Raw genomic sequence first — 26,547 nt, 5'->3', positions numbered from 1 at the left:
ATCACATCACTTGTATTATTTCTATAGAAATAGGTTAAAACTTATATTGTTGCCTATTAAGTTTTATGTGTAGTCCTATACAAAATTTACCACATTATAACAAACTATGAGGTTAAATAAACTGATTCTCAGCTTCTGTAACTTCGAATCAGGCTCGTAGTGGGTATTGTTCCTTTGGCTAATGTGGTTTAGCAACCCATGTTTAAGTCTTGAGTTTAAGCAAGTTCACTATAAGCCTGTATGTCTGAAAGTGGCTGAGAGTAATGGCTACTATATCTGTGCTAGTTTTAGATTATATTTCAGCTCCCAAGCTCCATGATATTTCAAATATAAGTCCTTATTTCCAAGGCTATTTCTTGTTTTGTGCTAGAAAATGAGTGTAAAAAGCAGGAAGAGTTCCCCTGACATTTATTTTTCCTTGGAGATTTTTTTATCATATTCCTTCTGACCCACAACCAGGAGATGTTACCTCTTCACAGTGATGTGAGTGAAAATTCAGAGTATGACCTGTGAGTGAAGCAGGTGGTGTAAGGACAGCTCCTGCAGCCAGCCATGAGTCAGAACTGCTCAAGGTCTGGAAAGGACTTGGCAAGATGTGATAAAGCTTGCCAGCACCAAATACCAAGAATGGCAAGAATTTTGTGAAAATAGTGCAATGAACATTGTAGACCTGAAGAGCTTTCAATATATAGTAGGCTAAAAAGGAGTGAGAAAAAAAAATATTTCTGCTTGCCCAATTTTAGGAACTTTTCTTCCCCACAGTATTTCCTATGTTATGATGACACTGCCTGTTAGATTAAAGTATGAAACTCCATTAACTACCACTTAGCCCCAATACCACAGATACATTTTCCACAGGTACTGTGAAAATTTAATTTAATCTTTTATCCTTTTTTTTTTTTAACAGGAATTAAATGGGAACCTGATGAGAATGGAGTGATTGCATTTGACTGCAGAAACAGAAAGTGGTAGGCAATTGATGACTGCCAGTGTTTAAGAAATTTGAAATGATGAAAAGTTCAGTATTTAAAAGAAGTTTTGTCTTTCACCTCAGGTACATCCAGGCAGCAACTTCTCCAAAAGATGTGGTAATTTTAGTGGATGTCAGTGGCAGTATGAAAGGGCTTCGCCTGACTATTGCCAAACAGACAGTTTCATCCATTTTGGATACCCTTGGAGATGATGACTTCTTCAATATAATTGCTGTGAGTGTCTCAGGATAATTTTTTTTACAACTATTTTTCTTCCATCATTTCTTGCCATCTGTCATGTTTTACTTCACTCAAGCCACTTGAAAAATGTTGCAGACAGGTGATGGCTGACATCTGAACCCACTGGACAGAAACATTTGTTTTTTCAGTATGAGATTCTTTAACTGTCAGAGATTTGGGCTGTTTGTCTGTGACTTGCAATCTGAAACCCCTCAAAGAAGTAGCCTTCAGTCTGGGGTTGTGAAGAATAGTTGTATCTATTTTTTTAGTTTGTTTAAACTTTGTATATTACCTTAACTTTTATTTCAGGGTGTGTCTGCCTTCCCACCTGCTTTTCCCCCTCAGCTTCTGCAGTAAGGTGCAAAATGGGTAAAATGTAACAATTAATGGATTCAGATTTTAGCTTTTTCTAAGACTTGCATGGCATGATGAAATACCAGCATAACTCCCAATGTTCGTGTTCTGGTCTGAAATGTGTGTCTGGGTAAGTTGTGTAGATGGCTGCTGGTGTTTACCAGCAGTGAGAAATCAGATCTTCAGTAGCTCCTCTTGTGTAAAAGTGAGTTTTCCATGGTACAGGTACAATTCTCAAAGCTGTGACAAGAGGCTGGTTTTACTGTACTTAAGAGTAATGGGATTAATCTTGTGGGTAAGGATGACTTCAACAAATCCAAAACTGACATCAGAACTATGATTTGCAGGGGAGGGAAGGGAGGAGAAATTGGTTGTTACATAAATTTTTGTTTGCTGATAGTGTCTTGCTAATACTTTGTAAAAAGGGGTTTTCTCCAATTTGTAAATGTCTTCAACTTCTTAAATATAAGGAAGATTTTGGCCTTTTTGTGTTCTTGCACAAGTCCTTTGTGTACTAAATTAAATGACCCCAGAGACACAAGTGTAAATCATTGAAATTGTACAGAAAATGAAGTATATGTGCATGAAGTATATGTACATATACTGTATTTTTAACACACAGCCAGCAGTTCAGACTGTCATATTAATCTCTTTGCATGATAATTGCATAATTAGCAGAAACTCATGTTGTATAAAGATATAATTACATACTATATCAAAAAAAGATTTACTGTCCTTTAAAAAAATGTGATTAACTGCAATCTAAATAATTTCTGTAAGTTAAAAGAATGTTTCAGCTAGAGTAATTACTAAGATGCCTGACCAGCTATTTTTTGGTCTATGATCTGTGTTTCTCAGTAGTTGTAACAGTCACTGTGAATTATGTAGGAAGAAAAAAGAAAAGTTGGTTGGCTGGTGAGGAGGTAAAGAGCTGTCCTTGCCTTGGGGTTCTGCAGGAAGAGTTTGTAGGGAGTTTTGCACTAAGTCATGGAATCATGGAATATGCTGAGTTAGAAGGGACCCATCAACCTCATCATGTCCAACTCCTGGCCCTGCACAGGACACCCCAAGAATGTCACCATGAGCCTGAGAGCATTGTCCAAACATTCCTTGGACTCTGCCAGGCTTGCTGCTGTGACCATTCCCCTAGGGAGCCTATTCTCCACTCTTGAACCACCCTCTGGGTGAAAAATCCTTTCCTAATATAATCTAAACCTCCCCTGCCTGAGCTTCCTCTTGCTGTCTCACAAGGCAGATAAATAACTGTGTAAAAACCAAAAAAATTGCTTGAAAATAGAACAAACTAGCAAGAGAGATGTGTTGTGGAGGGAGTGGGCCTTTAAATGAGGAATGGCACAGGTAGGCTGGGCTGAACCATGAACTGCTTTCAAAATGTGCTGTGTGAGACAGTGAGGGGACACAGCAGAGCCAGCCACTGGGATTTATGTTATCTGCAGAAATTGCTTCCGAGGCATTGCTTTGACCAAGTGCCAGCAGGGCAAATGAAATTTGTCAAGAACCGAGATGTTCCAGTGATTAAAACACGAGACAACAAAGCCCACACAAGAGGCTGCTTGGTGTGAAAGCCCTGAAAATCCCATACAGCTTTTATCTACAACAAATGTTTGAGTGAGATTGTATCTTGCTCTCTGTAATTCAGGCACAGCCTGCTGATGTGACAGCAGTTTCATTTGAAGGTAGGACACACATATGTCAGTCCAAGAAATCCGCTCTGTACCAGCAGATCCCCTCTGTCTCCAGAGCTGTCCAGCTGTGCAGTGTGTGCAGAAATGGATCTGCTGTGCCCTGAAGGTGGAGACTGAACCTTCACACAGCTGAGCCTTGCTCAGGCTGACCTCTCTGGGAGGCGACTCCAAATTGGTGCTCTGTGACATCCTGGGCATGTGGAAGTCTCAGACAAATCTCCAAGCACCTCGCTCTCTCCCCAGCCCAAAACCTGAGGTGAAATAAGAGCTTTATTAGTGTGGGAAATCTGGACAAATTCTGTACTCACTATATAAAGCAAAATTTTGAACTTGAATGACCATGACTGTCAGGATGGCTTTATTAAGCACAGTGATTAACAGAATGAATACTTGCATGTATTTCTGCATACATATAGATAGATATAAATGTATACATATATCAGAAAGCAGGATTCACTGCAGGTCTTTCCAGAAAATAAACAGAAAAGGATAATGTTAAAGATCATTTTAGCTTTCATGGGTAGGTTGTTGCAATATCCATCTGAAATTGATGGACTAGATGATTGAATTGCAGAAAAAATTATTGAAATACGAGAGCGGTTTTGTGCTGCCTATGTTAAAATTTAAGGTCAGTTCACTGGTGCATGAACAGAGATATCTGCAGCAACAACAGAAAAGGCATGTTTTTCCAATTCACTTTGAAGTATAATTCCAAGTCAAGCATTAAATTGACAACATTATCATAAAACGAGTACTAATTTTGTCAAATGCTGAAATTTTAAAAATGCTTTTATACAAACTCTACACGGAATTAGCAAAATATTAACTGAGCCAAGAATGTTAAATTAACTTTACTGCTTTGGACACACCCTTTTAGCAAAATTGATTAGAATAAAAGTAGTTTTTAATTCAAAGCACAGTAGTATAGCTCCCAGTATTAATGTGTAGAATTTTCCAATATAAATAGTCTCTCTTTTTTTTTTTTTTATTTCTACAGAAGAGACCATGGATAAATTTACTTTTCAGCCTGCCTAAATAATCAGATTCTGATGTGTGAGCTGGCTGACAAAGAGAGGCAGCAAAAATGCACCTCCATATGAAGTTTCCAAGCAGTGGCCTGTGCTTGTGTGCCACTTGTTTGGCACAGTAAACTATGGAAACACCAATTCCTTTGGTTCCTTTTCTGGACTGGCTTCTTAGGCTGGGCTGAATTAGATAGCTGAATGTACTTTAATATAATGTGAATTTTTTATCTGTATTCTTGCACAACAAAATGGAAATTTAATTTATTTCTGTGGACCTTGTGCCAGGCAGCTTAAATGTGATAGAGAAGAAATATGGAAAATGCTAAGGAAGATGTATACCACTTGTGTAGGTGTGCTAAAATAATATATATATATGTATATATATATATATATAATTTTTAGAATATGAATAGTATCTTATTATAGAATGTAGGCCTACAGCTCTCTAAATAATTATATGGTTTCTCTTAGTCCACATTTTAGCCTGCTTACATTTTTATGCCTATTGTGCACAGAAATAAGAGGGACAAAATAATGTGAAGCAATAAGACAGATAACTATAACAACGTAAATAAAATAGTAAATATCAGTGTAATTACATGTTAAAATTACAAGAGTAACCCAGGGTTTTTGAAGAGGAGCTCAGAAAGGAAGGTAATTATTTTTTACCTCCCTCCCCTCAGCAAAACCCAGGCTATTCCAGGCCATTGTGCAGGTATCAGCTCTCCCAGCTACTGCTGTCATTTGCAAATATGTCACATGCCAGGGCACGGAGCACTGGGATGTGTAACACTGGGAAATGTGAGAAAACACCATGATGCAAGAATTCTTGAAAAGCCAAATGCAGGCTTTCACTGAGGTAAATTAACAAGACATCTGTACTGGGCACTGCTGGGGAAGTCAGCAGTTGTGAATCAGATCAGGAGCGTTGGCCACTTGCAGACACTGTGCCTGGTATGATATAAAGATAAATATGTATGCTCTTGTAGTTTCCAATGACAGCTATAGAGACAAAACTAAGAACAGGCTGAACTGAAAAGTATCTTGATTAAAGAACATATTGAGAAAAACCTGTGTATGACCAGAAAAAACTTGGGAGTAGGGGCTTGTGTACCAGAGTGTCACAGATTTTCAGGATCTTATTTTTTGCAATAGAATGGAGTATGGTCTTGACTTTGGACTATAATAAGAGATGCTGTGTAGATTTGGCATTATTATTTTGCAATGACCCTCAGGAGATAGACTGGCAAGCAGTCTGAAGAGAGAAACTACAGGGGAAAGTACATCATTTATCAGATCAATAAACTGTTATGAGGCTGAGATGCACATGGGACACTCTCAGTGACCCTGAACTGTTCTAGAAGCCTTTGCCTTGTACTTTGTATTACCTATGGAACAACAGAAAGTCCATACACTCTCACACATTGAAATAACATTGATGGCAATAAAACAAGTAGGAAGCATGCAAATCTGCTGCAGAAATTATATGTATATATCATTAAAGTATTTTTTGCTTGTTTCTGTGTAACCAGTTCCTATGCTGATGCTGATATAAATCATCTGTATATCCAGCAACAGCAAGTTACTCTGGGTTTATATTCCCTTATAGCTGAGGACAGAGGCTGGCACAGTGCCTCCATGCAGTTCACTTTAAATACTCTTCCCTGTGCAGGAGCAATTGCTGGTGATGGATGTGGTGAGCAGAGCACTGCTGGAGTGACTGGTGACGACAGGTGTCCCAAGGGGAGCAGGTTCCAGGCCTGAGCTGTGGAGAGCAGTGGTGTTAAGCTGAAGGGAGTGGAGCAAATCTGGAGCTACAGGCAGAGAGAGACAGTGAGAATTCACAGTGACAGAGACAGTGAGAATTCAGTGACAGGGACCCCTGCCCAAGCAGCTTTTTGTTACCAGTCAGTCATTGGAGGGCTCTCTTTATTCCCACTGAGGTGGAGGAAGAAGGGAGGAAATGCTCACATTAATCTAATGAAATGTTTTCCCTGATTGTTTTTGTGCTGTTTACTGTGGATGTTCTGATTCACTTAATCCTTTATGAAAGGATGAAACCACCTAAAGTCTAGATGCAAAGTCCTTACAATTTGATCTCTGATAACTTATAAATTTATCTACTTCTAAAGGAGATGAAACTAGCAGGAGAAGGAATTCAGTTAAGGCTCTAAGTAGAAAACTTTTTGTTGGGGGTACTGCTTTATTAATTTGACCTGTGTTGAAAGGTTTAAAAGACTGAAACAAGTTCAAATTTCAATTTATCGTTCATTACAAGTTCTACTGATTGCAGATCAGTTTTCATTTTTTTTTTCATGCTTAGGATGCTTCTGGATGTAGGACTAGGCTATGTAGCTTCCCTACCCTGTGTAAGAAAAACAGATAATTCCTTCAAGATCTGCCACATATTCATGACTTTGTGTATAATAAGCATCTCTGCTTGACTGAAATTTTGAAAATTGTCAGTCATTTATAGGACTGATTCAATTTACAGATTTTTTTGGTGTAGTTATTCCAGTATTAACCTTTTAAAATGTTAGACAGCGCCATAAATATTTTTCAGGATTTTCTTATATCTAGAAAAGAATTATGAGTTAATTATGAGCTCAGTTTGTGATGTAGCAAACATGATCTCTTAATATTATCCAGATTTCAATTTGAGGGATATTTTTGCCAACTAGTGTATATAGTACCCTTAAGTCCACCTGAGTTTTGTCATCCATTCAATGCTCCTTTAGAAGTATAAACCTCTGAAAATTAAGAATCATGTAAGAGGAAAAGAAATACCTCAGCCAGTTTTTTAAAATGAACAAAATCCTTTTGTTCTTGCTTTCTGCGCATATTTCATTCACTGTAGTTCTAAGTCATTAAATTGACTTGTATCTTCCAAGCTTTTAATTAAATTTTTCATCATACTTTGTATTTCCCTCTGTAGTATAATGAAGAACTCCACTATGTAGAGCCATGTCTGAATGGAACATTAGTTCAAGCAGACAGAGCCAACAAAGAGGTAAGAAATGAAAGTAACAAAACACTGGAGAACTGGGATGCAGTGGGTGACAATGTGCTATAATGATCTTTTCCTACTACAATGCATTCCATTATGAAAATTTATTAATTATTCTGCTCATGCCATTTCAAAGAGTTTTTTGTGACTCCACAGAAAGAAAGAAATAATCTCCTAGTCAATTTGGTTGAATAAACTTAATGAGAAATTGCAGGAGTCACTGAGAATATACTGTTAATAAAGTTTGGTAATTATTTTAAGTAAAATATTTCAGCCACTTTAAATTGAACTATCATTCTTTTCACAAAAATTACTGAGGAAGAGATTGCATTCTTAACTCAAAGTAACACTAAAGTTGAAGCAAAACCTCCAAACAAATGTAATACTGTAAGAATAAAATAATTTAACATTCCAAATAGGTCTGTTAATGTAATAATGTATTCATTCAAGAATGTTGTGTGAAAATGTTCAGATTAGTTTCATTTTGCTAGAACTTTTAGGGGAAAAAACCCATTATGGTGACTGCAGTGCAAATTTTATTTGAAGAGTGATTGCAGTATGAATCTGTAGCTTGAAGTTTAGTTTATTCCCTGACAGTTTTCTTCAGTGGTTCTGTGCAGGCAATGTTGGGAGCTGAGGTAAAATTGTTTATGCCATGTGAAATTATGAAATACGATGGTTGAAAAGCCCTGTGATTCTTGTAGAGTAAAAGGCCTGTTAAAATGAGCCATGTCTCTAATTGTACAGCTTCTTCCTTGCTAAGGCTTCCTGTCTCAGAGTGGTTTGTCCTTCTGTCCTGAGCCTGACCTATGGTTGGGGCAGTTATAATCTTTCTTTGTGTAGTTTATATTTTCACTAAAAGAAAGGGAACAGAAAAGTTTCAGCTCAACACTGAATTCTGCTCAACACCCAGTGCTGTACTTCAGTTGTGCTCAGGTTGTCACTGATCGGTTACAGGAATTAGAGAACACAGCTCTGAAAACACCCTTTGGAGTGTGTCAGTCCTGGGTCTCCTTATGTTTACCAAGACAAAATGATTTTTGATGTTGTCATGCTGATCTTTACTCCATTGTGTTACTCCCAAGAGTTGCTTGCACTTTATCTATGTCCTACAGAATTTATTCTTCATGGGCTTCTCCTTTTATGTATTTGATATTTACCATTGTAGATATCTAAATATCATTTGGTTGCTATGTGGGCATGAATTGTTAATAATTTAATGTTGAAGTCTCTCATTTGTGAATTGTGATGCAGTTTTCTAAATGAGCACTTTATTGTGGGTACATCAAATGAGCCACATGAAATCTGTGCAAGTTCTAGATGCAGACCTAAAGATTCAAATGTATTGCCCAGATGTCCTGTCTGGAATTAATCCCAGTTAACCTTTCCATCATTCTGCAACTGATCAAAATGCAGATTACCCCATACCCATATGTTATTTAATATCAGATTTATTTTAACTTAATTGATCAAAAAGCTTTTATGCCACCCAGATGATGCCCAGATTTTAGGAACAGAGGTCAATTTTTCAAAATAACTAAGTAAAAGTTCATATTTTGTTTTTCAGAGTAAATGTTGATATAATTTCTGATTAGAGAAATTATTTATTTATTTTGAGAATAACTTTGTCCTTTGTCTATATAAACTGTATAATATATGCAAGATTTGGGGACATACTTAAATATGAAATTTTTTCTAGCTGGTTATATTTCTAAGGTAGTTCTTGTTCTCTCCTTGAAAGGCCAAAGCTAAAATAAAAACCCTGAGATAGGTAGCATGTAATAGTTGGGTGCATTTGTGTATACCATCGCTTTGCCAATATTCATTTCTTTCTTACACGTGACCTTGTATGTTCTTATATCATTTTTCTAGACACTGTAATGAAGTTAAAAATTCATTTTCCTAAACACTGTAAGGCACAGAAGTTCTGTTGTTCCCAGTATAGCTCAGAGTACAAAGCAGAGATTGTCCAAGGAGGTGGGCAGCCACTCAATCCTACATGAGTAATTCAGTCATCATGCTCCTGAACCCAGTTAAAAACAGCTTTCTGAAATATCTGATACTGTTCTAAGATGTGATACTGTGTGATTTGACTGTACTGACACAGCAAATTTACCTGGGGGCCTCATCAAGAACTCACTGAATTAACTGGAGAAGTTTCTCTTGAATTCAGAGCTCTTTGGTCAGGCCCATAGAAACAAGATGTCCTCACGTGTTGTTCATGTGCACATTCCAAAAGTGGTCCAGAGCTATCAGAGTTATTTAGCTGTGTTTTGGAACTCATCAAAAGTATTCAACTGTTTGGGTTATAACTTTTATTTCTATGAGTCTCACAGATACACCAGACTACTTCTGTAGGGTTTTCTGGGTTCTTTTTTTTTTTTTTTCCTTGGGTGTAATTGCCATTGGTCCATTGAATTATCATAGAAAAAGTAGATAAAATTACACTTTCTCAACCAGTCTTACAAGGTAAATACTCCTTTGCAAGTTCACTGGTAATAATAATAACAACTCTTTCTTTTCTTTTGTTTATTAAATGATGAAAAACCCAAGAAAAATATCAAGGCAAACACTGTGTTTTGTAGCTTTTCCAAGCAGTCATTATCAGCATGTGAATATGTTTCTGTACTGGCAAAGTAGAGCAGGAGATTGACAGGCAATGTTTTGATATAATCTATTGTTTCAGTTTAAATATGTCTACATCTGCCTGATTTTTTTTTTTAAATTCCATTCTAAGTCTGAAAATATAGCTATATATTTGGTTCAGAACTTTCTATCCTTCATTTTTATGTCAAATATTCTTCTCAATTGAATGGGTGCAATGATGATCACATCTGTTAGTATAAACTTTACTAGCACCAAAAGAAATACGAGTATTTTCAAAAAGTCAGAACAATTTTTCTTTAGCTGGCAAATATCTATTCTCAAATGATAACTTGAGATGGAAACAATTAAAATCTGCTGTAATGGTATTTCATATTGCTACAGTTTTCTTTTATGTGGGAAGAGGAGATGTATGATGCTGATGATTGCAGGGATCGAATTTTTAACAGTTCATTTTTATGTTACTATTCAACTTTTGTGTTACTATCCATAGTCCTGACCTCTCTTAAGACACATATCACTTAATGCAGCACTGTAGCTGGAAACATGCATGGACCTAAATAGTTTTACCAAACTATTAGCTTATGCTGAATAAACTTGAATTGTTTTTTTTTTGTTTTGTTTTTAATGAAATACATAATACATGAAATGTAATTAATACATTAAATATAATTTAATGACCCTTAAGGGTCATTAAATGACCCTTAAGGAAGAAAACCCCCTTTGTGACAAACATGGATGCACACCCCAGTTCTTGCTAACTGCATCTTGCCAGGTTCATCTGACACCACTTGTAGCAAATACAGAGAGTTCTTAGAAGCAGAGATAAGGAATTACTCTGAGATGTTTGGAGCTTTTAATCTCACGAGGAAGGCAGCTGTCTCAATAACTCCAAATAAAAATTGCTCTCACAGGATCAGTACCCCAGTCTATACTTGTCTTGAAACTATTTATTGAAGAACTACTTTGCTGTCTTCCTCCAAGGCTCAGATGTTTTCAGATGGAATCTTTCCACTCTGAGGATGTCACTTAAAGATGCTGAATGGTGTTCTTTGAATCTTGTTTAATCTCTTAACAAAACAAAGAAACAGACTCCAGAAGAATTGCTGTCCTTATCACTGGCACTTCATTTGTGGAGAGCTGAAGGGCAAACCAGGTTCTCAGCAGAATAAATTAAATTATTCTGACTTGGAGCAGCCGGGCCAGGGCTGGTTGTGGGGAGAGAGCAAATCCTCCTTTTTAGGGAGGACTGAATGTGGAGTTTGCTCCTTCTGGAAGGTTCTGTGGTGCCAGCACAAAAACCAGCCCTGCTCCTGCCAAGCCCTTCCCAGCACAGCCTTGGCTGCCCACGGTCCAGGCGTGAGAGGATCCTGGCTTTGGGCTGCAGCCAGAGCCTCTTCTGCTCCATCCCCAGCCTGGCCAGGGAAAACCTGACCTGGGAGCATCTCCAGGGAATGGAAGGATTTGTTTGTAGGCTGCAGCAAAGAGCTTCAGGCTCAGGCCTGAGAGCAGCCTGGGAAATGAGTGCTCCTCCTTAGTGGTGTTGGTGCTGAACATTCAGTGGATTAGGGGTAGCAAATAAACATGTTCCTTCACATTCAGGGGTGGGTTGCAGGAACTCTTACCCATAATTTTCAGGAATGTAACAGGCTTCCACAGAGCCCGACTTTGAGAAAATTCAATTAGTCTTAGTAAAGAAAAAAAAAATCTGTCTGGTTTATACATTTTCTCATGAAACACTGTCACTCTTGATCCCCTCCACACCTCTTCTCTTTCTGGGATGGAGACACAGTGTTCATTCCACACATTGGCTCTAGAACACTTAACATTATTTTCTGGACCACAGCAGTAAAGGAAAACTTACCTTAAAGAAAAAAAATCCACTCTCATTAAAGAATGAAAAAGCATTTAAAGCATTGTAAATCTCTTATGTCCACTCTGGTGATATTTTCCCTTCAGTAATGGATTTTAGTTTCCTGTTGCAAGCACCAGGGAAGATATTACAAAGCCAACTTCAGTTCCACCTCCCTCCTTCAATTTTTCTCTGTCTTTCAGGTAAGAACATATACCTGACATTGGAGTAAATCTGTGCAAAGTGCACACAGAGGAAGGAAGCTGCATTTCTCTCTGAATGACATCCCAATTATTATTGATGAAGCATTCTTTTCCTCTAGAATATGCAGTCTTTAGTCCATTTACATCTCTACTTAAGAGTTAAGACTCAACTGGAATATCTGAACTGAACTTTCTTCTCACAGCTGTATCAGTAAGGGGTGAAAAGTTAGACTTCTTAATTTATATGATAATGGAGCTCAAGTTAGCCTAAGATTCTTGATCCTGCATTGTTTTGTTAAGTAAAGGGAGCAGTCAGAAAAGAAAATATAGCATCAGTACTTTTACCTTTGCAATAATACAGCATCAGTACTTTTACCTTTGTAATGTTCAGCCTGGCTAGATGAATGTTTTGAAGACTGGTACAAATTTCATAGTGATTGGGGTAGCAAAAGCAGGAATGTTTTTTGAACAAGCCTAATCCACAGGGTTACTTGATCAAGACCACTCCTTTCTTAAAGCATTAATAAATGTCTTCTGTATTACAGTAGACTTTTGAGGGACATCAAATGCATTTATTACCATTAAGAATTTTAACGTTTAACACACCTGTGCATTTTTGTGATGGGAAAAGAACAAAGGTTGGAGAAAAACGTTTTCAGCCCTGAATCTCCAGCATGTAATGTGCTTTTCTTTGAGAAAGTGTGAAGATACTTTGAAAGAAGTAAGGGTTTAAGCATCTAGACCTCTTCCCTGCCAGCTCAAAGAACAGCCAAGTAACACAGATTTGAGTAGTAAATCTTCATTTAACTTTAATTTTTCTTACTGCTGGCAACAACCTCCAAGGAGGTGATGCTAGTATAATTTGTATAATCTGTTTAGAAACTTCCCCAGGTTTTGAGCAGGTTGTTCTATTACTTTTCTGCAAAACTGCTGATTCTGTAACTGCTTGTTGTATGCAGCTTTAAGAGCAACCTGGAATTTTTTTCAGGTACGCTTCAGAAGGCATTTTTATTTTCAGAAGCCTTACTGAATGGAGTTTGCTTCATGTATTTGTAAAAGACAAAGTTACAACTTGAAATATGTTTGCGTTTTGATATGACAGTTATGTGAGTAGTGTTTATGTATTTGCCACCAGTTTCCCTAAGAAACACACAGGGATCCCAGTTCTATTATTCTTCAAAGATAGTGTTTCAACTTTCATTTTACAATGGGAAAATGCAGTAATATGTTTTTGGAATAATTATAATGTCAGGTGATATGGCAGGTGTCACTCTGTCTCCACTTATTGCTAGAAGTTTTCACAGCCTAGCAATTGTCATAAATTTTTTGTTGGCACAAAGCTACAGTTCAATTTAGATATGTGGAAATTGTAAGCTATCCCTAATTTGCAGAACTTGCTTTAAGTTTCGTTTATCACAAAAATTAAATCTGTAATTACACTGGGTAGCATAACTGAGGTTGAAATTAATCTGTGACCCTAAATGTGGTTTGGTAATATAAAATATGCAAGGTATATTTGAATTTTACCAGACTATTTTATAATTTGGCATCAGTGTTAAACAGCTGCTACCTTGAAGTGTATCAATTTGCTATAGACAAATTTAAAAAAGAGTGGGAAATAGTTCAGACACTATTCTGTCACCGTCTGCACTTTCTCCACAAATTGCAAACATGTGGAACTGCCTATTTTAATACTAGTTTTCTTGGGCCAAGAGGTTTTCATCTTTGAGAAACTCCATGTTACAATTTACCTACCCCAAAGGAATCGGATGACAATCTGATTTAATGTAACTTCAGATTTAAAGTAACAATATGACAATATACATTCCTCTTTTATATGTTTTTTTAATGTACTATATATGGGTTGAGGACATTTCTCTGTAACTGTTTCCAGATGAAATATATCATCTTCTAGATGCACAGATAGGCACAGTAACTCCAAACTAAATCAAGAACTTACCCCAGTGTAAATTCGAATGACAGAAATAGACAGATGTAATGTATAACTTCCAAAAAGCTTTTATTTTTCTACGCAATTAGCAGAAATTAAATAACCAGAAGACTGATTCAGCAAAGAAGCTGAGTGAAATTGCCAATAAGAGGTTGGTAAATACAAATTTTGCATATTGAATTTTATTTAAGCAAATTACTTTTGCATATTTATCTATCCATCTCTGTCAGATCTCCAAAAAAAAAAAAAAAAGGATCAACTGCATTGCTTAGCTGTTAAAAATCCCCAAAATAAAGTCTTACTGAAGTCTACTCTTATTTTAAAACTGAAAAGCTGTTATAGTCTCTCAAAACTTTCATTAGGCCCCTGACCACTGAAATTTGGTCTGACGTTTCCTATTGCAGTAACTAATTTACTTAAGAAGAATTTGGTTTAATCTGAGTGTATTGAATCTTGAGCTCTTCATTCAGCATTGTTTTTATGATTAGTTTTTCCAAAAAAAGCCCCTTCTTTTCCAACACAGTGTGTTAGGAAACAGAAGGAGTTGGATAATCTTTACTCAGGTAAGCTGTAACTGCCCTGACCAAGGGTTTGGAATGGGCTGGTGCCTAAATGCATTTTACACATTTACCTGTCAGTGCATGTGGGTAAACCTCCCTGTGACACAGGTGAACATCACTCTCCCACCTCACACAGGCCTTCCGACTGGTTTTTCTTTCTTGTTTGTGTGCTGATGCAGTCCATCTTCACAAATCTGATAAATCCTTGCCAAGTATGTCCCAGAGCCATGTGGAGTTAGAGCATGTGTGGATAGGCATGGGGAGTAATTCTACAAGTAGCAAAGACTTTAGTAAAGCTGACAAAGAAACCTGGAGGAATGCTGAAGCCATTAATAATGCTTTTGTGTAGGAAGCTCAGCCTTGTCAGACAGTTAATAGCAAATATCATGCTTTTCCAGTGGAACTGTGTAACCTCTGTGCATGTATTAGTTGTGAACTGTTCCTTTTTGGAGTCAGTGGAAAATGCTTTATTCATTGGCTTGAATCCATGGTCCTGTACCCAATCTAATTTGGGTATTCCCACTCATCATAAGTAATACCTTGTTTTTGGTAAACATAAGTAGGCTCTAATAAAATATTTATGCAAGGTACTTGGACTCCTGTGCAGAATATTGGCTTAACAAGAATGAAATTAAAGCTTTGGGTGTTGTAATAAAAATTAAACTCAATAAAATAATTCTGAAGCCCAAAAATAAATAAAATTAATTTTAAACATGCATTATTTTTTCTAGATAAGTGTGAAGAGTAGAGATGGGGACTTGATTTGGTCAGTTTATGAGAGTAAACTCTCTATTGGTTTCCTTCCAGTTTGTCAGTGCCAGAGAGAGATAATATAAAGGCAAACAAGTTTCCAGGACTTCCAGGGGAGGTAGATCATAGCAAGCTTAACTCACTGAATGATGTATCTCTGTGTGAGGCTTGAGGCAGTGTTCTCATGTTAAAATGCATTAAAGCAACCTGTGAGGTCTAATCTGTGTGCCAATGAAAAGGTGAGCCGAGCTCTCTGCTGTAACAGTCTGTCATGGTGCTGGGGAAATAAAACCCATTGGTATAATTGTGCAAATGTTGGCTACAGTGAGCAGGAATGCTGGGCCTTTGGGATTGCTCAGATGGCATCTTCTGTACTTTTTTGTGTGTGTCTGAGATGGGCTGGTTGTCAGAGCCCTACCTGGAACTGGAGAACTCAGTTCTCTGTGTTAATGTGTCATCACCTGCTTTCAGATGTGTTTGTTTCATGTTTTCAGATGTCAAATGAAGATGGCTGTAGTTTGTTCTTTTCCTTTTATTCCTGTTTGGAAAGGATAAAGCTTTGAAGGTTGTGGAGTATTCTTACATTATTTTAATGGAAGCCAAATAATTTCCCCCATGGTTGTGCAGACACTGGACTCTGTTTGCTTGGAGGGTGATTGCTTTCCCTCTCCTTCCAGAATGTAAAAATTCATCATCTTCTTGTGGTCATAGATACCAGTCAGCTTTTCTAATCTCAATAAACATTGTGAGGCCATTACAGCAGCCTCTAAGATAAAAGACCAGAAAAAGGATTTGCCTTACAATTTCCTGAGAATTGCCACCAAATAAGCAAATAATTCTTGAGGCTTTGTATTGGCTAGATAAATCAGTGTCTCATTTTGGCTACAAATTTGACAGCTTCTGCCACGAAGGAAAAATTCAGTTTCTGGTCTTCATCTCAGAAGAGTTTTTTAATTTCTAGCAATGACCTGGAATTGGGAAAGGAAAATCAAATTCTTGCCTGTGTTCAGATTGCCCCCTTTACCTCCCTAACTTTGCCTGTATTCTGAATCATGAAAAGGGCTCTGAATATGTGTCAAGTCCCAAGCACAGATTTGCTGAAGTAAATTGCTTAAATTTATTTATTTGAATTCATTAACTCTTAAGTCCTAGTAAATCAAAAGTAGGAAGCTAAAAAGTAACAAAAATGCAAGTTGCTATCATATTTTGAGAGCCAATTTTACCTAATCCCCAAAGAATGAAAATTTAATGTGATCATCTAACCAAGTATGATCCCAAATTCCTGCAGTTGTTAATTTAACTGTAAGGCTAGAAAAGGGGAACACACTAGGGTGCACCAAAAGATGCTTTCAACAACCTCATGATAAGAGAAATTCCAGCTTCAATCATGATAATTGGTTATGAATCTGTCCTCTTGTTCATTTATACCAAAGCCATATACACCAGTGGTGTGATTTTAATGTTCTGTATGACTGTCCCATGACACACAGAATATGGAGCACATTAAAACCATCCTGGGTTTATTCTCATTTAAGTTCTGGAGGATCTCATCCTGACTTACCTGCACATGTGGATTTGTGTCCTCATTCTCCTCAGCCCATGTCTTTGAGACCCTTCTGGGTGATCACCTCCCCAGCTGAACAATTCTGTGCTTCCTCACTCAACTTCTGTGCAGCTCTGACCCTGCAATTTTGTAATCAGACATCAATGTCTGATTGTCATAATTGTGTGCCTATTTTGCATTCAGAATTACCAAGATTATGCATGTCAATTAGGTATATGAGTCTGCAATTAGATATTGCACATTCTGGTATTTGCACATGGGAATTAAGCATGCCCATGCTTATTTGCACATGGGAATTAAGTAAGCCCATGCTTACAGTTGCCCAGGAATGTTTGTGCACACAGTTGGACAGATCCCCCAGTCAAACAAGGGCTCCAAAATGAGAGCAAAAAGAGACAGATAAACCAGTTTATTACTAAAACCAGCTTTTTAAGTTGTAAAGTTCAAGTATGCTTTTTGGCTCATTAAGAGCAGGGGACTCCTGCTTTTTGAGATCTGTTTGGTTTCTAAAAGTTGCTGAAAGTGGAATTAAGGTGTTTTTTATCTCATTCTGAAATCATGTATTCTTCTTCTTTAAACTAATATTACAGTGGCATATGTCTTGCCCTGACATTTTTTCTCTACTATTTGGGTTGAAATGACCTTTTCTGTTTAATAGTTCTTTTGTACTTTTTAGCCAGTTGTAAACACTGAAATAGCACTTCACAACAACATTGCCTCCCCTGCTGTTTCCCACCACACAAGGCTTCATTTTCTTCTTACAAATTAATTGTCTTGTCTTCTTGTGTAGAACAGTTTTTAATGAGTCTAATATTAATATTGAGTGATAAACTCCATTTATACTTCAGTGATCTAATGATTAGAATCTACAATGACTTAATGATTAGAATGCATCATCTTTTAGAGGTGTGTACTCTCAAAGCTAATTGTTAGAAAAAATAATTTTTATTAACTGTTACATTCCAAAAACCTGCACGGAAAATCGTTATAGATTATATAAAATTACTATACAAATTGAAAAGAAAATATGAAGATGATCTTTAAATAAAAACACAAAAAAAACCCCCAAAATTATTGGATTGAACAAATAGCCAAAAATATAGGAAAAATGTGATGCCTTTGCATTATTATTGTACTAACACAGTTTAGTGTTATTTGAAGAGTCAGAAAAGATTAACTGGGAATTATTTTGTTAATTAGTGTATGTGGTCATTTAAGCCTAAGAAGTTGGTCTAAAGTATTCAGAAATCCTTCATCATCAACAAGTCTACTGTAAAAACATCCTGGCAAATAAAACCTTCCTGTTCATGTTTCAGCATTTCAGGGAACACCTTGACAAACTTTTTGCAAAAGGAATTGGAATGCTAGACATTGCTCTAAATGAAGCTTTCAACATGCTCAATGAAGTAAGTTCATGCTTTTCAGATCCTTTTTGTTTTTCACCTCCTTCTTGTTTTCCCTTTTTTCAACTGAGTTTATATTCCTGAAAATGTTTTAACAGTTTTCTCAAGTATAATAATGTATTTTGTGGGAAAAATACTGAAGTGTGTTAGTCTGCTGGAAGATGAAAAAAAGTCGTCTAAACTAAATAGCAAAATGTCTTTTGATTGAAGGATGTTCCTTGGAAATAAGAGCTCAAACCCAAATATTCTCAAAAAAAGTTTGACTTTGACAAGTGTGCCTGCCTTTATGCTGTGTGATCCTAGATTAATTAATGGTTCTAATTCCTGTGTATTCATCTTGAAGGGCAATATTGATTGATTCTTTTCCAGGCATAAAATCTTAAAATGAAAAAAGGAGTATCTTCTTCCACCCACTGCTCATGTGTTCAGTTAGACAGTGTGGAACTAATGCCTTCGTGTGGTGCATGCCAAAAATGACAATGGGAAAAGGTGCATGAAGTAAGGACACTGTGGGCTTTTTGTAGAGGTTTTATTAAGAATGGTGGGCACCAAATAGAGTCCTGGGAACCAGAAAAACAGCATGAATGCCTCAGTGCAAAAGATGTTCTGTGCTAGTCCTCCAAATTATGTAAACTGAAAAAAAAATCACATTGCAGAAGTGAAGAACTGAAACAAGATGTGTTTTGCTCTGGTTTAAAATCTGTGAGGTAACTGGAGTTATAATGATCAATGTGGTATAAAAATCTCCTTAGATAATCTGATAGCTCTGAGACTAAAGGGATCTGGCATCCCATGTGCTGAACTGCACCCATGATGAGAGGTCTGTAAGATCATGATGGACTCTGCTACAGGTATGCTCAGATCTCTTCAAGGTGCTCTATTTATTGCTTCTATTTATACTTTCAAATAAAGTTTCAGATAGGCTCAATCCTTTTTGCATGTAAACTTCCAGAAATGCCAGCATAAAAATATTTTCCATTTTATACAGGCATATCTGCAGTGTCTCTGGGAGATTCAATTAAAGCCACCTAGGCCAGAGGAAAAGCTAAATCTCCCCTTAGCAGAATACAGAAAACCATTTTCCACTTTGTCTGCCGGATGTGACCTTTATGTGCCAGAAGCCTATTTGAATTATAGGTTAGCTAAGGATGTCTTTTCTTCATTAAAAAAATAAATGAAAGTGGGTGAATGGGGAGGGGGAAGGAGTGGGTGGTGGTGTAGTAAAGGAAAAAAAAATAGAGAAAGCTTTGTGTTACACAAATAGTCTATAAAGACTCTGGTTGGATTTTAAAATGGTTCAGGGGTTACACTAATTAAACTCAGTCAATTTTGCCTTGCAATTACCTTTCAATATTTGCTATGGTTGTCAAGACTTGAAGATGTTTGCCACTGATACCTTTGAAAAGCACGTTTAAAAATCCACTTCCAAATTCTTTCCAATTGTCAATTTATGCCGTGCACATTGTAGAGAGGAAGAATACAGAAGTGCTTGGTACAGTAGTTAGACACCTACTATGTCATGTGACAACTGCAATTATCTCTTTTGGTGACAAATGTGCTCTTTGAAGTGATTACCTTTAAAAAAATCATAACCAATTAAATAAAATTCTGTGACATTTCAAAGACTGTTAATCACAACCAACTGCTGTAAATGTCAGGATGCATTGAAATTTTTGCTGCTAACTGATGAATCACTGAGTTAATTGTAGTTCATCATAAGCCCCTTGTCATTGTTATTATTATGGAAAACACTTTCATCACTCTTGCTATTCAATAAAATTAAAAGTTTTAGACAAATATGAGAAGATATTACTCATCAAAGTATTTGAATTTAATCTCATTCTTCAAAATATTCAGATAACAGTGTAGAATAATGCAGATGCATACAGAGTGGTGTTTTAAAATAAATGTACAAAGGCACTTCCCCTTCATTAATTTCTCTTTTCAGATACCTTGTCACTTTTAAAATATATCTTCCATGTGAGGAAGGTATCCCTGGACAAAGTAACTTCACCTTTATGTGAAAATAATCTCTGTAAGATCATGAAGGAATCCCACTTTAATAATTCTGGCTAAGACTGGAAATCCTGTCATGATGGGACAATTTTGAGGGACTGCCTTGCAAATTACACAGAGGCAGTGATGACAATACCGCTAACCCTGTAAATCCACACTAGCTGCCCTTTTAGGCAGAGTGTTTCTGGTCCTGTTTGCTGAGGTTTCTGCTGGATGAAAAGGAAGCTGATCCTGAGGAGAGATGCAGGTGATGGAAATGGCTGTTGAATGTGGGTATGATCGCTCAGACACAGAAATGTGAAGGCAGAAAAGACAGAGGACTTATGGAACCCAGCACCCACCCTTTTCTACTGCAGGCATTTCTACAGCGATGAAATTTTTAGGAGAAATTTTTAGAAAAAGTGGGTTTTAGAGTTTGGAAAACAGTAATATGTAAGGGCAAACAGAATATGAAAACAGCGAATATGTAAGGGCAAACACGCTGTGGAAAGCTTAAAAGACAGAGCTGTTGGTAGTTAAAATCAAACCAGAATACTCTGAATAATTTTTCGTGACTGCAGAAGCAGTCAGAGTGCCTGCCAGGTAATTCACCTATGAACACAGGTACTGCTTTTTAAATGGGACCACCCTGTTCTGGGGCACAGCAAGGCTGGGGAGGTGGGACAAGGTAATTCTTACTTGGCTTTCTCAGCATCAAGAGTAGGGTGATAGGATGAGGCCTTGCCTGACCTGAAATGTGATAATGTACATGAAAACTACAAGGAAGTAATTGTAATATCCCATTTATTGATATTTTCATAGATTTTTTAAGTGTTCATACAGAGAAATTAAAAATCAAATAATTTTAAAACTTGGCGCTTTTTTTGTGCTAAAAGATGGATGTTTCACCAAAGTACCTCAAATATGTAATGCACAGAACAATAAGAATTTATTCTGCAGCCAAAGCAAATGGAGACACATGGATTCATAATCAGAGCACCAGAATGAAGAGATCAAAGCTCATAATATGACCATGTGTTTGTTCTTTGACGGGAAAATCCCATTTGTATAAGGATGAAGCTTCCTTTGCTTATGCCAGAGGATTGCAGATTTCTGTCTGAGTACCTGTGCTGAAGTACTGCACTTCAGCACTCTGAATTACTTACATGTATTCATTTTGGAGAATCTCAGAGTATATAAATATGAACTGGGTTCTCCCAGATAAATATTTAAAGGAAAATAGCATATGGAATGTAATCCTGAGTGAATATGAATGAATGCCATATGAATAGTCAGATGTCTCTCAGGAGTTGTGTATCTCCTGTGCTTCTCAGAAAAATCACCATTCATTACTTCTTTTTGTGTAACCTGTTCTTCTAAAATGATATTTAAATCAAAGCAAACCTTATGGATGTATCAACACTCATCTATCAAAACCAGAGGAATGCCATTTTAATTTTGGGTAGTGCTACATTTATGTATGTTTCTTATTTTTCAATTCACCAAGAACATAAAATCTATGATAAAATGTTTTCAGCCTGAATATTTTTTGACTTCTTCTAAGGATGCTAGAGATGTGACAAAATCCACGTGTGATCCTGTCTTCATGTAACAGGAATGTGCAGTTCCTAATGGTTGTTTCCTTTTGCAGTTTAATCACACAGGACAAGGAAGCATTTGCAGCCAGGCCATAATGCTGATCACTGATGGAGCTGTGGACACATATGATACCATATTTGCAAAATACAACTGGCCAGACAGAAAAGTAAGTGTGTTATCACCTTTACTGAATGGGAAACCCAAAGCTTCATACCCAATCTAAAGTGTGTATCTATTGAAAAGTCAGTTAACAATCATTCTAATTATCTATAAATGATTTTGGATCGCTAATTAAAAAAAATGCTTATATGATATTGCCTGAGGATAGAGATGGCCTTTTATGGTAATGGACTTAGGTTAATAGGATATAAAGGCACTCTTTCCCTTCAGGTTACATTTTTGAGCATTGTATAATCCTTCCCCTGAGACACATCATTAAGTATGAGAAAAAATGTTCTTTTTCTCCCAAAATACACATTAATAATTCAATGCTTTTTCAAGATGAAGATGGGTATGTACTATGGACAGCAAGTGGCTTACTATGACAGGAGAGAGGAGATGTAATACTCAGTATTTTTAATTTCTTCATTTGGCAGAGTGAAGGATAGAGCTGATAGTTGGTAAGATTTTATTAAAAATGTATCTGGCTCTATTGATCTATACAAAGAAATTTGCCCAGAGTTAAATTACCTTATCATATAGCAAGTGGAAATTTCACAGTAGGGCAGAAATGCCTTGAATTTATCAGATGAGGAAGCTCTAGTGGGCCTTGTTTCTCTATGGGAAATAATTTTCTTCTACATTTTGTCTTCAGCTGAAGCAAGTTTTGGGACTATTTTAGGAAGTTTTTGTTGTTCTTTGCCATTTTACGTGCCTATGGAAGCAACAACCACATGGTCTGAAATGCAGTTTGAGCAAGTAATTGATTAATGTGACCGTGCTACATGGAGTCTATATTCTGTGGAAAGCAGTTGTTTTAATTTTCAGCTTTTAGTCATGTTTCTCTTTTATAAAATTCTGTTTATTTCCTGAGTGGCTTCTCTAGCTCTGTTTTATGCAAATATAATACCATTCCACTGGAAAGAAGGCCTAAAAGCTGAAGGCTTTGTGGCCAGCCCTGCCTCTCTTACTCAATGGGACGCCATCTAATTTAAGTTGTTAAGCCCTCAGATATTCCATGAGAACATTTCACTTTATCCAACAAAAACTGTTAGTTAAAGGAGATTCTCAGAGTCTCTCAGAGGGTTGTGCCTCTGGTGCTGCATTTTCTTATTCTTTGGAGTTGGTTCCTCTGTTAAGAAGAAGAGACTCTGGGGAAGCTCTTATCGTAGGGAATCAGCAAGGAAAGAATTCTCTGAAAGAGTATTTTCACAAAAACATGTGTTGTGTATCTTTCATGTGCTAATCCACAGCTCCATCTGAGATAACCCCGCTCAGCACAGCTGTTACAAAAAGCAGCAGGAGAGGTTCCCATTGGGAATTCTTCTGCAAAGGCCCAGCATCAGGAGTCCTGCCTTGTTCAGCAAGGACATGATGTCTGGGGAGCAGCTTTTAGTTAATATTCAACTCAATATTCTACTCAGTTCTTCTAAAAATATTTAATGTATTAACACAGCCTTGTAAATTGTGTTTTAAGAAACATGTATGGAAAAAAAATCGAATTTTTTTTCCTCTTTTCAGCCTGAAATGTTTCAGTATGAAAAATGTAAAAGATTTCCATATGTAGGCTTTAATGCATTAGAGCTTTGAATGTCTTTGTTGGATTTGTTATTCTAGAAAGGAAGGCTGTTGAAAATGCAATATCCTACATATTTGCAGTGTCAGTGTGCCTAGAAATTATGCATGCCATGCACTTGAAATTCACTACCTTTGCATTACACCCTTTATTATCTCCAAAGCTGGTTTTTACATTTATAAATCTCACCTTTGAACTGCTAGATTTTTTTTTTAATGTACATAATTTTCCCTATTATCTGTGTACTACCCTGCCATCTTTTTTATAATTTATGTTTTTCCTGCATTGTGATACTGGGGTGGACAGTGGTGGAAAAGGCAATAGCTCTAATTGAGGTAAATTCTGAAGTTTTTGTTTATCTCAATTACCTGGTTAGCAAAGTACCAATTTCAGTTAGAGTTGATCTAATGTTAGATAACAGCAAATAGTTTATAATTAGTTGCAGCATAAGTTTTGTTCTCCTATAGAAAGGAAAGAAATCTTTATACAGCTGTGAAGACTCTAAAAGTTTGTCAGCGAGAATCTCTAAAAATGGAGAGTGAATACAAACTTGCAGGACAAAAGCACCAATTCATGTTTTCTTCCTTTTTCCAAACCATTTTTATCTTTGCAAGAGATAGCCTTAAAAAAAAATATATATATATACATATATATATATATATAATGTAAACAGGGAAAACCAATCTTTATTACATATTACTGGAGATATATTCTGCCTAACAACTAATTAAAAATCATCTTCCTTCTGATAATGCATTAAAATAAAATTGTGTTGCTGTTATTAGGAAAGGGAATAAAATGGCTCCAATTAAATCCCCAAAGTAGCTTAAATTAAGCAATCGAGTTTTTTGAAGGAAATCAGCCTGATTTTTTGCAGATACCAGGAAATTATGACCATCAAAAGACTTTTAAAAATCATCTTCTGGACTGTTTCCCTGCAAGAAGGAATGCTTTCATTTTACTGGGTTTTTTATGAGTCTCTGTCTTCCTCAGCAAAACGGAAAAAAACCCCGAAAATATTTCCCCATGTTTACTTAGTATCTTCTACTACTTTAAATGTAGATCTAGTAGATGCTATTTTTATAACACACTATATTTTATTTATATGACTAGTTGTTAACATCTATTTCCTTCTTTTTATGAGGCCATAGGTGCAATGTTAAGGAGCTGATTCTCACACATTAGCAATGAGTTTGTGCTATGTACATAATTTTTCTCATTCATGGAACTTACATTCAGTACTTTCCAATTTCTGTGATTCATTCAAGGCAACTCTGCCACGTGAAGTACCAAAATGGGAATAATTAATCCACAAGAGTAAATAAATATACACATCTCCTATAAAAGCCCAGCTTTTCATCATGTAGCCGAAATAAGTATTTAAAAGGAATTGTACCAAGGAAATGTTTGTTTACAATGAGAGCTATAATATAGTTCCAATAATTTTCTTTTTTTAAGATGTCCTATTTCAGGAGAAAGCCTTTTAAGTCTCAAAATATCTTTTTGATGTCAGTTGTACCAGAATAATGCTTTTACTCTATGTTACTGCTCCTACTATGAGATCCAAATGCATTATCAGAAACCAAACAAAATACTGCACTTAGGTATTTCTCCAGGTCCCTTGTTCTAACTCAAAAGGAAGAAAGGCCATGGGTAGGGGAGGCAGGCAGACAGATAAATGTGACTACATGGAAGGATAGTGCTTCAGGTCTGCTCCCAGAAGATAGTACCACTAATGATCTTTTCTTAAATAAAACTGTCCTACTTTCTTTCTAGTGGAAAATTCCAGCAATAACTCACAGAAAATTCCATGAAGATTAATCTTGTATATGTTGATTAAATGCCTTAGCATATCAAAAAATGAAATTATGATGAGATTAGAGATATTAACAGAGCTTCAAGCTTTGTCAGATTCTCAGCTGAAAGCCATTTTAATCACTAATTGAAAATTAGTAAACTTGGAACAGAAAGCATCTACTTAAATATAATTTAATACATTTTGTCATTTTAAATATGGCAAGACTTTTCTCAGAATCTTGTGATATTGCAAAGGAAAATAACGCAGTGAATTTTCTTCCATGAATTGGCACAACATTTGCATGAATGTGGAAGGGAACAATTTTAAACCCTATAAACTCACTGACAACTCCATGAAGCCTCATGATGTTTTTTCTCTGCTGGCTAAAATGACCCAGTGCTTGAATATTTGAGGGTCTTTTTCTCTCCTCCATTTCCCATTGTTTTTATGTGGCTGTCAAGTTCTGTACTCCTAGAATCCCCATCTACTCCTTGTTTTGGAGAAGCCCAAAAGCATTTCTTCCATAAATATGATTGAGAGCAGAGTCTAAAGTCTCACTGAGATCAAGGGGAAGTCAGTATTTCAGTTTGGGTACAGAGTTTCAGTATTCTTTTGGGGTCAATGCAGCACTCAGGTGGCCAAGGGAGACGTCAGCTTTGTGACCTCTTATGACTGATGTCAACCAGAAAGAGATGTTCTGTGAGAGGTCTTTGCTTCATGGCATTGTACCATATTTAAAACCTGGAAAAGAAAGCAAAAGAATCACTGAATCATTTGAACTTCATCCCCTCCTTTGGGTGTGTCTTTGAGTCTGAAAAGCATTTGGTTCCATAATTATGTGAAATGGTTATATGCGATGGTAAATACATGCAAAACCAGAAGCACTAATTCCTTACTAAGTCAAGTCAAATGGAAACCAAAATCCCACCTAAAGTTTCCTCATTTTCTAGAATCAAATCCAGATAGAGAATCTGGGATAAAAATACCTCTGTATCCAGTTACCTAGTTAGTTATTCTGCAGCCTTTCTTTTTCTGGGCAAGTCAGAGGGAATAGAACTTCATCTGTCTGTCTCCTATTATTCTGAGGCTCTGGGTAGAATTAATTTTGTATGGCACAGAAATATTTTCTTTATGCTTATGAACCATTACAACAAGGCAGAGATTTAAGATGGTTTCTATCAGTGCTAAGACTTCAAGAAGGGAGAATATAAAGCATAACTGCAATAACAT

At 36.5% G+C, this 26,547-nt stretch overlaps 1 protein-coding gene across 4 annotated transcripts in view; it reads left to right on the top strand.

The window, feature by feature from the left end:
• CACNA2D3 (calcium voltage-gated channel auxiliary subunit alpha2delta 3) overlaps positions 1 to 26,547 on the top strand; it is a 382,402-nt gene that overhangs the window by 170,990 nt on the left and 184,865 nt on the right. For all 4 annotated transcript variants that reach the window (XR_012582234.1, XM_074549898.1, XM_074549897.1 and 1 more), the window contains 5 exons: positions 908 to 968; positions 1,055 to 1,205; positions 7,232 to 7,306; positions 18,104 to 18,193; positions 21,837 to 21,950. Coding sequence is in view for 3 of the 4 variants with exons in the window: in XM_074549898.1 (XP_074405999.1) it covers positions 908 to 968; positions 1,055 to 1,205; positions 7,232 to 7,306; positions 18,104 to 18,193; positions 21,837 to 21,950 (491 nt within the window). In the remaining variant the exon portion in view is untranslated. The remainder of the gene's footprint in view (positions 1 to 907; positions 969 to 1,054; positions 1,206 to 7,231; positions 7,307 to 18,103; positions 18,194 to 21,836; positions 21,951 to 26,547) is intronic.

Source organism: Zonotrichia albicollis, chromosome 12 (genome assembly GCF_047830755.1).
Source record: "Zonotrichia albicollis isolate bZonAlb1 chromosome 12, bZonAlb1.hap1, whole genome shotgun sequence".
In the NCBI taxonomy this organism is placed as follows: domain Eukaryota; kingdom Metazoa; phylum Chordata; class Aves; order Passeriformes; family Passerellidae; genus Zonotrichia; species Zonotrichia albicollis.
The sequence above is the reverse complement of the archived record's forward strand: the minus strand, read 5'-3'. Positions and strand labels throughout refer to the sequence as shown.